Raw genomic sequence first — 13826 nt, 5'->3', positions numbered from 1 at the left:
GAGAGAGGGCGGGAGAGAGGGCGGGAGAGAGGGCGGGAGAGAGGGAGGAGAAAGTGAGGCATGAAGAGAAATGTGTCTGTCCATTGCTGCCCACTAAAGTGGAAGGAATAGCCAGTGAGCCATACACTCTCTACCCATTAATCAAGGAGTTGTCAGAGTAGGTGTGCATGACAGGAATGTTTTCCTTACCTAGGTTGGCATACATGACGAAGAGGTTGAAGTACTGCTGCAGGTGTCGGCCATGCTCTGACACCTCTCTCCTGAGGAGGTTCAACACAGCCCTCAACAGGTGGTCACTGAGACGCAGGTTATCACACGCCTGACCCAGACAGACAGAGAAGTTTAACACATACTCCACAAGACCAGAGTAAAAGTGCTTTGTATGGGTCATTCTCAGTATACATGAAACGGGGGAAACACTTGAACTGAAGCCGAAAATAAGACAATCGTTTTTTGACAATTCCAGGAAGTAGCTGCTCGGTTTCAAAACATTTCTCCCGTTTCATGCATACTAAACACCTCCCCGATAGGCAGTTTCTGTTTTAGGACCAGGAGAACCAGTCATTCATCATTTTGTTTTTTAGGCCCAGGAGAAACAGTCATTCATCATTTTATTTTTTAGGCCCAGGAGAAACAGTCATTCACCATTTCATTTTTTAGGCCCAGGAGAAACAGTCATTCACCATTTTATTTTTTAGGCCCAGGAGAAACAGTCATTCACCATTTTGTTTTTTAGGACCAGGAGAACCAGTCATTCACCATTTTGTTTTTTAGGACCAGGAGAACCAGTCATTCACCATTTAGTTTTTTAGGCCCAGGAGAAACAGTCATTCACCTGTGATTGGGTGGAGGCGCCGGCAGGGGATGCTGTGGGCGGGGGGCAGGGTCCGTCTTGAAGGGAGAAGTGTGCGATGAAGACGATGAGTTTGGCGAACGCGCCCCGGACCTCAGCGCTGGGGCACTCCAGCAGGTACTCGGAGAAGCGGTTGGCGTAGGCAAACAGGATGTTTTGTGCAAACCAGTAGCGTACATTCTTACTGTGTCTCAGCAGGACGCACAGCGCATCATACCTGGAGATGGAGAAAGAAACAGATATACACCGTGGGTTAAGGACGGGGGTGAGAGATTTAGATGGAGAGAGAATGATGCAAGGTAGAGTGGAGAGAAAGAGAGAGACTGTAGAGACAGGGATAGATGCAGACAGTTGTGAGAGAGGAGGAAAACAAAGAGAATAAGAAAACAGAAAGATGATTCACTCCACTCCATATATGAACACAGGTTAAGGTCGAAAGGTCAGACAGGTCGACAGAACTCACCAGTCACTGGCGGCCCCCCTCACTACTTTCTTGGTGTGGAAACCAGTGCTGAAGAGGAACCTAGCAGCCAGCTGAACACTAATCATAGCCATCTCCTCTGCATCGGGCAGTAGATGGTCTTGTCCTGATACAACCACACAACATAAAACATCGGTTCAGACTTCAGTCACAACTTAACGTCAGACTTCCATACTGGAACATTTCAATAAAAACATTGGTCATACATTTTTTTAACGAAAATGAAGGTTTCCTCAGTGGATGCAAATGATTATGAAGAAACCTGGAGCGCCAGAGACTAGCCTATTCTTGATCTTCACACAGGGAGTTATTTCAATTTCAGAGTTAATGTGTGAGTCACTCACTGGAGCAGAATCCTAAAATCTCACAGTTTAAATAGAACCCTATGACCACGTCTGCTGCTTACTCCTTAATAACAGGCTGAAATTGGAGACATTAACGATAAGAGTTGCCCGTTCGCACACAAGACACCAAAAAGAAACCAGCACCACATACATACATAATTGATGAGCTGAAGCATTTCATCCCAACCAAGTGCTTTTACACTGATGGCTAACCCTGCAGTAGTTAGTTAATTTGCCAGCCAGCCAGCCAGATGGATAGACAGACGTATACTGTGGCCTGGCTGGCTGGTTGCATTAATAATGCATTGGCTCATATTAACTTCGTAAGTCAGAGGAAATTGCTGCAGTTTACCGTCAGCCAATGTAATGTTCAGCTCTGCCATCCTATACTCTCCCTCTCTATGCAACTCTCAAAGAGAGTGGTGAATCTGTATGCATGTTACCAGTGGTAAGATTAAAAAGGTATATTTATTTGATTAAATATTGAAAGGAATGAAAATATCAGCTATTAAAACATGGCAAAAGTCTTCTATTGTTATTACAGTTATAAAAGGTATTTTTATGGTACTACTGGGGCTACTGTAACATGGCTGAGAGTTAGCTATACTAAGGAGTGAGGCTGGGACTTTCACAGTGCACAAATTACAAAAGCAGATCACTGTGAAAGCACTCTCTCTTCTTGGGTTGTACACAATAGAATGGCTCTACAGTGGAAAAATGTCCACGTAGAGCCATGACTAGCAAGGGCCAAAACAAGAGGGAACAATGGAGACAAACAGAACCTCAGTGTAGCATCAACAGCACCTGCCTTAAATAGAGCTCTAGAAGGTATATTGAAGCCAGTGTGTGTGTGTGTGTGTGTGTGTTCCACGTACCTGGCGGAGGGTTTAAATAGACACTGTTACAGGTCAGAAGTTTCTTAACAAACTGGAAATACTCCAGGCTGTATTGCATACGGTTGTGCATGAACTGCACGTTCTGCTTTCGCACGCTGCACTCGATCACGTTGGGCATCTTGACCTGGTGCGACGGCTTGTTGTTGGACGAGGACGAGATGGTCAGCTCCTGGATGTACTTGACCAGCTCACTGTCCTTGTCCAATGAGTCCATGCGTTCGTAGAAGAGGATGTAGGCATTCCACCAGCGTTTCTGGCGCCGGTAGGACATCCTCTTCATCATGTGGTCAAACACCTCGCCCATGTACTCCCCTCCGAAGCACTGGTTCTTCATCTCCTCCTCGTCGTCCATCTTGCACTCAGTCACGTCGCCGTCGTCAAACTTGTACCAGCGGTTCCGCTCGCCGTCGGCCACGCCCACGTTCCTCTGCGTGATGTAGGAGTAGTAGTGTCCGCCGCTGGCCTGGCCTGAGTGGACCAGCACCCCCACCAGGCGGTACTTGGAGCTGCCCGGGGGCTCTGGATCAGAGGGCTCGTTCTGCTGGATCACCTGGTGGCAGGACACCATACGGATGATCAGTTTAGTAAAGAAATAATTCAGTGTATTGCCATATCTGTATTTATCGCAATAACTGATGTTCCAGTAAACCACAATTGGTTCATTTAAAAAGGGACAGTTTAAATGTGGTCCCATCCATTTAAATCAAACATTTCAGATATTTGAAATGAGAACGACCACTATGCCATTATGAACACATGAAAATGTATTCATTTTTACATAATGTAATAATCTGTGTGAACATCATGCCATCCTTAACCTGGTTCTCTGGGTTGACGTCGTCCCCCTCCAGCTTGGCCACCCCGGCTACAGTGTAGGGCTCCATGTCCAGCTCCCTGGGGAACTCAAAGTAGTCGTTGAACTTGATGGCACACTCCCTCTCCCAGTCGTAGTCAAACCTCTTCAGCTGGATGGCCAGCACTGGGGGAAGCTTCTTGATCAGCAGACGCTTCACTGTGTCCACCTGGAGGGAGGAGGGGAAGAGGACCAACCTGTTACTGCTACTAGTCTTCTGTCTATAGGGGGGGGGAGAGGACCAACCTGTTACTGCTACTAGTCTTCTACCTATAGGGGGGGAGGACCAACCTGTTACTGCTACTAGTCTTCTACCTATAGGGGGAAGAGGACCAACCTGTTACTGCTACTAGTCTTCTACCTATAGGGGGGAGGACCAACCTGTTACTGCTACTAGTCTTCTACCTATAGGGGGAAGAGGACCAACACGTTCCTGCTACTACCCATGAAATCCTACAGGAAAGTACAGTGCATTCGGAAAGTAATCAGGACCCTTGACCTTTTCCCACATTTTGTTACGTTATGGCCTTATTCTAAAATTGATTACATTTTTTTTTAACTCAATCTACACACAACACCCCATAATAAAGCAATTTTTTTGAGAAAATTTCTGCAAATGTATTCAAAATAAAAAACAGAAATACCTTACTTACATAAGTATTCAAACCCTTTGCTAGAAGACTCCACAAAGAGCTCAAATGCATCCTTGAGATGATTCTACAATGTGATTGGAGTCCACCTTTTAGTAAATTCAATTGATTGGACATGATTTGGAAGGCACACACCTGTCTATATAACGGTCCCACAGTTGACAGGGCAGGTCAGAGCAAAAACCCAACCATGAGGTCGAAGGATTGTGTCGAGAGACAGATGTGGAGAAGGGTCCCAAAACATGTCTGCCACATTGAAGGTCCCCAAGAACACAGTGGCCTCCATCATTCTTAAATGAAAGAAGTTTGGAAGCACCAAGAATATTCCTAGAGCTGGCCGCCCAGCCAAACTGAGCAATGATGGTCACTGAGAGCTCCAGAGTTCCTCTGTGGAGATGGTTGTCCTTCTGGAAGGTTCTCCCATCTATGCAGCACTCCACCAATCAGGCCTTATGGTAGAATGACCAGACTGAAGCCATTCCTCAGTAAAAGGCACATGACAGCCTCTCTTGGCGTTTGCCAAAAGGCACCTAAAGGACTTTCAGACAATGAGAAACAAGATTCTCTGGTCTGATGAAACTAAGACTGAACTCGTTGGCCTGAATGCCAAACGTCACATCTGGAGGTAACCTGACACCATCCCTACGGTGAAGCATGTTGGTGGAAGCATCATGCTGTGGGGATATTTTTCAGCGGCAGGGACTGGGAGACCATGAACTGAACAGAGCAAAGTACAGAGAGATACTTGATGAAAACCTGCTCCAGAGCTCTCAGGACCTCAGACTGGGGCCAAGACAACGCAGGAGTGGCTTCGGGACAAGACTATGAACGTCCTTGAATGGCCAAGCCAGTGCACGGAATTGAACATCTCTAGAGACCTGAAAATAGCTGTGCAGCGACACTCCCCATCCAGCCTGACAGAGCTTGAGAGGATCTGCAGAGAAGAATGTAAGAAACTCTCCAAATACAGGTGTGCCAAGCTTGTAGCGTCATACCCAAGAAGATTCTATGCTGTAATTGCTGCCAAAGGTGCTTCAACAAAGTACTGAGTAAAGGGTCTGAATACTTAAGTAAATGTGATAATTTTTTATTTTTAATACATTTACAAAACTTTCTAAAAAACAGTTTTTCCACTTTGTCATTATGGGGCAGTGTGTAGATTGATAACAGGAAAAAAACTATTTAATCCATTTTAGAATAAGGCTGTAACGTAACCAAATGTGGAAAAGTCAAGGGGTCTGAATACTTTCCGAATGCACTGTAGCTGGTTGGAAAAAGATGTGATTAGAATATATTATTTGGAGTGGTTCAGAAATAGACTACACAGTAGACCTACCACAGTTAAACAATCAAACAGCTGTGTGCTTCAGAGCAGGACTACCCCAGTTAGGTCAGCCATCTCCGGCTCAGACAGACATCAGCATTCAAGTCGCTGACTGATCAGGCCAAGGTGAGTTGTCTCACCTTCTTGTTGCACTTCTCACAGTGGTATGCGTTGGCTCCCTCCAGCAGGTCTCCCTTGACATACTGCTCCATAGAGTCCAACAGGTTCTGGTGGTTCCTGATGTCTACATTCAGAGTGGTGAACGACTCCTCACACTCATATCTGGAGCACGCACACATGCACAGACACGCGCACGCACAGACACACAATATCCACATAAGTTATCACCAACACTGTAGCAGCCTCATTAAACCTAGGGCTGGGCGATATATTAGAATTAATCAAATGAATTCGATATATGTTTTTGCGCGATATTCCAAATGCCTGTATCGCAAGAATCAAGGTTGTTATTTTGTATTTTTATGAGCGTTTATGTCCGCTTGTTCTCATGTTGTATTTTTAGTCTCGTCTCCTTCGCTCCTCTGTGCTGTGTTCACCTTCCCATTTACACCAGAGATCTGTATAAATGACAAGATGCACGTCTCCGCCCTAACACTGGGAGTTGTTGTCCCAAAGGCGTGAAGGCAGGTCGACAAGCTTAGGTCCAAAATAAACCCATAGAAACGCATAGGCTTGATTTTGGACAGATTTCAGTTCGCCTCTTTTCTATGGTTAACACACACACACACCAAGCCCCTCCCCCTGCCTCTCACGACAACAGAGTTCTGACAAGCGGTTTCAACTTGCTATTTGCATTTGAGGTTTGGTCCAACAGAATTGGTCATATGGACACCAAAACACATTGAGACATTATTTTACTGTAATAGAGAAGTTAACTTGTCTAACCATACCCTTTTTATGTCTCAACTACTCAAAATGCGCACAGAGAAGACACTACTTAAACAAGAGTATAAATGAATATTGAATCTGGAAAATGAATGTTCAGTTTGTCGCGAGCAGCATTTTAGACAGACTGTCTAGTTTGTGTTTTATGAATGTGCAATAAGTATAAAACACAATTACATAAGGAATTGGCAACTCGTTCTCATTCTGAGAAACAAGGTAGGCCACTTGATTTAAAAATCTGAACCAAGTGGACAGTGGCTAACATGCTTTTCAAACAGTTGGAGACAGACAGAAGGGCATGTTCATAACAACTCAACTGTTCAACCTTGTCATCTTACAAATAGAGCCAAGTTGGCTAAACTTAAAGATTAGCTGGCTAATCACTAGCACGAGGGCTTGAGAGATTGTTGATGAGACCGGTGTTCATTTTCTATAGCCTAATACCTGCTACAAGAAGTTAGTTATTATAAGTGAATGTGCATTATGCATGGTTCTAGATACATTTGTAACAAAAAAGTGCATTATCATAGACTTGAGAGCCAGATCAGTGATTATTGCACCCCCAAAAATATTATTGCACCATCTTCACTAGGTCCTTTGCTGTTGTTCTGGCATTGATTTGCACTTTTCGCACCAAAATACATTCATCTCTAAGAGACAGAGCGCATCTCCTTCCTGAGCGATATGACGGCTACGTGGTCTCATGGTGTTTGTACAGATGAACGTGGTACCTTCAGGCATTTGGAAATTGTTCCCAAGGATGAACCAGACTTGTGGAGGTCTACAATATTTTGTTAAGCAAAGAGGCACTGAGTTTGAAGGTAGGCCTTGAAATACATCCACAGGTACACCTCCAATTGACTCAGAAGCTTCTAAAGCCATGACACCAGTTTCTAGAATTTTCCAAGCTGTTTAGAGGCACAGTCAACTTAATGTAAATTTCTGACCCACTGGAATTATGATACAGTGAATTATAAGTGAAATAATCTGTCTGTAAACAATTGGAAAAATTACTTGTGTCGTACACAAAGTAGATGTCCTAACCGACTTGCCAAAACTATAGTTTGTTAACAAGAAATTTGTTGTGGTTGAAAAACGAGTTAACGATTCCAACCTAAGTGTATGTAAACTTCCGACTTCAACTGTAAATCGTGAATTGCCCAAATCGAGATATCAAATGTTATGTCATATCGCCCAGCTCTAATTAAACCACTACAAACAATCTCCCTCTGTGCAGAAATTGACATTTTCAAATCAATTATCCTGAGGTTCGCTAACAATAAGGATTAGTCCATGCTGCACCTACACCTGATCTCAAGTCAGTTTCACATAATCCCCTCTAATGGTTAAGATGACTATAATTGATTTCAGATATTTTCCTAAGGCGCGGTTTGTGTGTTACCTATGTGGGCACCCCTGGCAGATCTTCTGGTCGGCGAAGGATCCCCCCAGCACCTTGCTAAGCATGGCCGGGTGACCCAGGGCCTTCAGAGCCTCATCCAGACTGTCCACTAGGGAGTTGAAGAACTCCAGGGCATCGTGCTGCTCTCGCAGGTTCACCGGCTCACCCCATAACCTATAAGAGGGGAGGGGGTGAAGTTAAGTGGGTGAGGTTAGAAGAGATGGTGGGAGAGAGGGATGGGAGATGAGAGAAAGGTGGAGAGTAGCACTTTTGGGACTAAACCATTGGTTCCATTGTACAGGGCAAACTAAATCCAGCGTAGGTCATGTATTTGATCGTATTTAACATATAATATATTTTACATATTTGACCCATCATTTTCCTCCCAAACCAGGTAAATCAATTGCTCCCCTCCAGTCTTCACTGACCTGAACTGTTTCCAGAAGCCCCGGGGTACGTAGTACTGCAGTCTGGAGGAGGCCAGGTGACCAAAGATGACCTGTAGGTGGCGCAGCACCCCAATGTTGTACTCCTTCCTGTCCTCCGACTTACTGAGCGACGGCTTGTCGTCAAACTGGTGGTTATAGCTAAATACCTCATCCCGCGGGTCTGCGTTACTCTGTAGGGGGTTCGAGGGACACAGAGTTAAGCTGGGTCCTGTTCATTAGGACACAATGGGGAAAAACATTTCAAACCACACATAGTGTGTAAATGAAAACACCCCACATATCCAGTGCCATGAAAGTGTTTCAGCTAAGGAGTTGATTTCAGATTATGATTAACCTATGAATGCCTGACAGTATCAACTGCAGTTTTTTAAACGAAGCAGACGAAACACGGATCAACCAACAATTAAAACATCAATCCTATGACCAAACCAGTTCCTTGTTACCTCGCTCTCCTGCTTCTCGTCGCCGGACATGTCATCGTCCACGTCGGTGCCGGTGCCCTCGATGGCCAGGATTCCGTCGCGGATGGGAGGGATCATGTAAAGCTGCTGGATGACTGAGTTCATGTAGCAGGTGGCCCCAGCGTTCTTCAGCCCCACAAAGCCTTTAGTGGGCCGCGGCCCCACCGGAGGGAGATACTCCCACTCTGTCAGAGCTTCACAACCTGTTGATCAAACAGCGACAATAATATTTATATGTGGGCTTCACACCTGACAGGGGAGGGGAGGCAACGACCTGGGTCAAATGTCTCAAATATTTAGAGGTAGGCTTCACTTGGAGCTTCCATTGGTTCCACTGTACAGAGCAAACAAATCATTAAAATCAATGAATCTATCCATACCTAGGTAGTACATGTCAGTGAGCATGTTGACGATCTGCTTGAGGTTCCGGACACAGCTCACTGACAGAGCCACCAGCAGCTCGAAGCCTGCGTTGATGGGCGGGGCTGCTACAGACAGGGATGGCCTGCTCCGTAGGGAACTCCCCACTCTTCATGTACTGCAGGTACACGTTAGACGCTGGGAAGATGAAGTCGTCCATCAACTCCTGAAGGGAAGGGAGAGAGAGAGAGAGAGATAGATAGGGACAGAGTTAAAACAGGGTAAGAAAGTAACATTTACAGCTTGCAACATTTATTATAGCCACATTCAGATGTGAAGATCAATATTTTTTTGTTGTTTTAGCGTTGTTTATCACCACATAAGATCATGCTAGAAGCCTCTGGAGGGCCAAATCAAATATTGGTTGTCGAGGGCCAAGTTCAGCCTCCAGGCTCCACTAATGTCGTTGAATAAGTAGAAAGATTAATTTCAATACAAAATGGATGTGCCAGCCTACCTTGATGAGGTTGGCCCCTCCATTCTCACAGCCGATGTAGTACTTCTTCTCCGGTGTCTGGAAGGCCAGCAACTCCTTGGTAACTCCGATGTGTTTTTTTGTTTTTTACGTGTTATTTCTTACACTAGTACCCCAGGTCATCTTAGGTTTCTTTACATACAGCCGACAAGAACTACTGAATATAAGATCAGCGTCAACTCACCATCAGTACGACCAAGAATATGTTTTTCGCGATGCGGATCCTGAGTTCTGCCTTACAACCAGTGTAACCGAGTGGATCACATGCAGCGACCAAAAAAAAAAAAAACGACTCAGAAAAAGAGGGAAACGAAGCGGTCTTCTGGTCAGACTCCGGAGACGGGCACATCGTGCACCACTCCCCAGCATTCTTCTTGCCAATGTCCAGTCTCTTGACAACAAGGTTGATGAAATCCGAGCAAGGGTAGCATTCCAGAGGGACATCAGAGACTGTAACGTTCTCTGCTTCACGGAAACATGGCTCACTGGAGAGACGCAATCCGAAGCGGTGCAGCCAGCGGGTTTCTCCACGCATCGCGCCGACAGAAACAAACATCTCTCTGGTAAGAAGACGGGCGGGGGCGTATGCCTTATGGCCAACGTGACATGGTGTGATGAAGGAAACATACAGGAACTCAAATCCTTCTGTTCACCTGATTTAGAATTCCTCACAATCAAATGTAGACCGCATTATCTACCAAGAGAATTCTCTTCGATTATAATCACAGCCGTATATATCCCCCCCAAGCAGACACATCGATGGCTCTGAACGAACTTTATTTAACTCTCTGCAAACTGGAAACGATTTATCCGGAGGCTGCATTCATTGTAGCTGGGGATTTTAACAAGGCTAATCTGAAAACAAGACTCCCTAAATTTTATCAGCATATTGATTGCGCAACCAGGGGTGGAAAGACCCTGGATCATTGTTACTCTAACTTCCGCGACGCATATAAGGCCCTGCCCCGCCCCCTTTCGGAAAAGCTGACCACGACTCCATTTTGTTGATCCCTGCCTACAGACAGAAACTAAAACAAGAAGCTCCCACGCTGAGGTCTGTCCAACGCTGGTCCGACCAAGCTGACTCCACACTCCAAGACTGCTTCCATCACGTGGACTGGGAGATGTTTCGTATTGCGTCAGACAACAACATTGACGAATACGCTGATACGGTGTGCGAGTTCATTAGAACGTGCGTTGAAGATGTCGTTCCCATAGCAACGATTAAAACATTCCCTAACCAGAAACCGTGGATTGATGGCAGCATTCGTGTGAAACTGAAGGCACGAACCACTGCTTTTAATCAGGGCAAGGTGTCTGGTAACATGACTGAATACAAACAGTGCAGCTATTCCCTCCGCAAGGCTATCAAACAAGCTAAGCGCCAGTACAGAGACAAAGTAGAATCTCAATTCAACGGCTCAGACACAAGAGGTATGTGGCAGGGTCTACAGTCAATCACGGACTACAGGAAGAAACCCAGCCCAGTCACGGACCAGGATGTCTTGCTCCCAGGCAGACTAAATAACTTTTTTGCCCGCTTTGAGGACAATACAGTGCCACTGACACGGCCTGCAACGGAATCATGCGGTCTCTCCTTCACTGCAGCCGAAGTGAGTAAGACATTTAAACGTGTTAACCCTCGCAAGGCTGCAGGCCCAGACGGCATCCCCAGCCGCGCCCTCAGAGCATGCGCAGACCAGCTGGCCGGTGTGTTTACGGACATATTCAACCAATCCCTATACCAGTCTGCTGTTCCCACATGCTTCAAGAGGGCCACCATTGTTCCTGTTCCCAAGAAAGCTAAGGTAACTGAGCTAAACGACTACCGCCCCGTAGCACTCACATCCGTCATCATGAAGTGCTTTGAGAGACTAGTCAAGGACCATATCACCTCCACCCTACCTGACACCCTTGACCCACTCCAATTTGCTTACCGCCCAAATAGGTCCACAGACGATGCAATCTCAACCACACTGCACACTGCCCTAACCCATCTGGACAAGAGGAATACCTATGTGAGAATGCTGTTCATCGACTACAGCTCGGCATTCAACACCATAGTACCCTCCAAGCTCGTCATCAAGCTCGAGACCCTGGGTCTCGACCCCGCCCTGTGCAACTGGGTACTGGACTTCCTGACGGGCCGCCCCCAGGTGGTGAGGGTAGGCAACAACATCTCCTCCCCGCTGATCCTCAACACTGGGGCCCCACAAGGGTGCGTTCTGAGCCCCCTCCTGTACTCCCTGTTCACCCACGACTGCGTGGCCATGCACGCCTCCAACTCAATCATCAAGTTTGCGGACGACACAACAGTGGTAGGCTTGATTACCAACAACGACGAGACGGCCTACAGGGAGGAGGTGAGGGCCCTCGGAGTGTGGTGTCAGGAAAATAACCTCACACTCAACGTCAACAAAACTAAGGAGATGATTGTGGACTTCAGGAAACAGCAGAGGGAACACCCCCATCCACATCGATGGAACAGTAGTGGAGAGGGTAGCAAGTTTTAAGTTCCTCGGCATACACATCACAGACAAACTGAATTGGTCCACTCACACAGACAGCATCGTGAGGAAGGCGCAGCAGCGCCTCTTCAACCTCAGGAGGCTGAAGAAATTCGGCTTGTCACCAAAAGCACTCACAAACTTCTACAGATGCACAATCGAGAGCATCCTGGCGGGCTGTATCACCGCCTGGTATGGCAACTGCACCGCCCTCAACCGTAAGGCTCTCCAGAGGGTAGTGAGGTCTGCACAACGCATCACCGGGGGCAAACTACCTGCCCTCCAGGACACCTACACCACCCGATGCTACAGGAAGGCCATAAAGATCATCAAGGACATCAACCACCCGAGCCACTGCCTGTTCACCCCGCTGTCATCCAGAAGGCGAGGTCAGTACAGGTGCATCAAAGCTGGGACCGAGAGACTGAAAAACAGCTTCTATCTCAAGGCCATCAGACTGTTAAACAGCCACCACTAACATTGAGTGGCTACTGCCAACACACTGTCAATGACACTGACTCTACTCCAGCCACTTTAATCATGGGAATTGATGGGAAATTATGTAAATATATCACTAGCCACTTTAAACAATGCTACCTTATATAATGTTACTTACCCTACATTGTTCATCTCATATGCATACGTTGATACTGTACTCTATATCATCGACTGCATCCTTATGTAATACATGTATCACTAGCCACTTTAACTATGCCACTTGGTTTACATACTTATCTCATATGTATATACTGTACTCGATATCATCTACTGTATCTTGCCTATGCTGCTCTGTACCATCACTCATTCATATATCCTTATGTACATATTCTTTATCCCCTTACACTGTGTATAAGACAGTAGTTTTTTTGGAATTGTTAGTTAGATTACTTGCTCGTTATTACTGCATTGTCGGAACTAGAAGCACAAGCATTTCGCTACACTCGCATTAACATCTGCTAACCATGTGTATGTGACAAATAAAATTTGATTTGATTTGATTTGATTTGAAGCTCAGGGCGGTTATTCACTATTACACAACGTCAGGTTTGAACAACGTAGTCGTACCCTGATCTTCTTCAGCCAGTCGATCTCGTTGTTGAGCAACACCTCTGCGTTGGGCAGGTTGATGTTGCTGTTGTAGGCGTAGTTCAGGAGGTGCCTGAGCAGGGTGAAGTAGTCCCCAGCATGCTTGGCCCGCTCTTTAGCTGTGCTCTGGAAGACAAGTCAATTAACATTAGCGTCCGGTCAAAAACACCATCTTTTATTAAAAGAAATAATATTTTACCCCTTTTTCTCCCCAATTTCGTGTTATCCAATTGTTTTAGGTAGCTACTATCTTGTCTCATCGCTACAACTCCCGTACGGGCTCGGGAGAGACGAAGGTTGAAAGTCATGCGTCCTCAGATACACAACCCAACCGGCACTGCTTCTTAACACAGTGCGCATCCAACCAGGAAGCCAGCCGCACCAATGTGTCGGAGGAAACACTGTGCACCTGGCAACCTTGGTTAACGTGCACTGCGCCCGGCCCGCCACAGGAATCACTGGTGCGCGATACCGGCCAAGCCTTCCCTAACCCGGACGACGCTAGGCCAATTGTGCGTCGCCCCACGGACCTCCCGGTCGCAACAGAGCATGGGCGCGAACCCAGGGTCTCTGGTGGCACAGCTGGCGCTGCAGTACAGCACCCTTAACCACTGCGCCACCCGGGAGGCCAAAAACACCATCTTTTAACCAATAGGTAAAATAATGTTAATTGTGTAGATAGTCCTTTTAGGAAAACCAAATGGTCCAAACCTCATGTC

The 13826-nt window shown here is 46.3% G+C and overlaps 1 protein-coding gene across 1 annotated transcript in view; it reads right to left on the bottom strand.

Annotated features, from left to right (window-relative positions):
• The window catches only part of LOC112242622 (probable ubiquitin carboxyl-terminal hydrolase FAF-X), a 76965-nt gene that overhangs the window by 12273 nt on the left and 50866 nt on the right, over nucleotides 1-13826 (bottom strand). The window contains 14 exon segments of the mRNA XM_042319925.1: nucleotides 190-319; nucleotides 836-1070; nucleotides 1317-1440; nucleotides 2554-3124; nucleotides 3393-3596; nucleotides 5542-5683; nucleotides 7710-7883; nucleotides 8138-8328; nucleotides 8602-8822; nucleotides 9000-9097; nucleotides 9099-9205; nucleotides 9497-9594; nucleotides 9711-9749; nucleotides 13077-13233. Of these exon segments, the coding sequence (XP_042175859.1) occupies nucleotides 190-319; nucleotides 836-1070; nucleotides 1317-1440; nucleotides 2554-3124; nucleotides 3393-3596; nucleotides 5542-5683; nucleotides 7710-7883; nucleotides 8138-8328; nucleotides 8602-8822; nucleotides 9000-9097; nucleotides 9099-9205; nucleotides 9497-9594; nucleotides 9711-9749; nucleotides 13077-13233 (2491 nt within the window).

Source organism: Oncorhynchus tshawytscha, linkage group LG03 (assembly GCF_018296145.1).
Source record: "Oncorhynchus tshawytscha isolate Ot180627B linkage group LG03, Otsh_v2.0, whole genome shotgun sequence".
NCBI classification, from domain to species: domain Eukaryota; kingdom Metazoa; phylum Chordata; class Actinopteri; order Salmoniformes; family Salmonidae; genus Oncorhynchus; species Oncorhynchus tshawytscha.
Note: the sequence above shows the minus strand (reverse complement) of the source record. Positions and strands in the feature narration are given on the sequence as shown.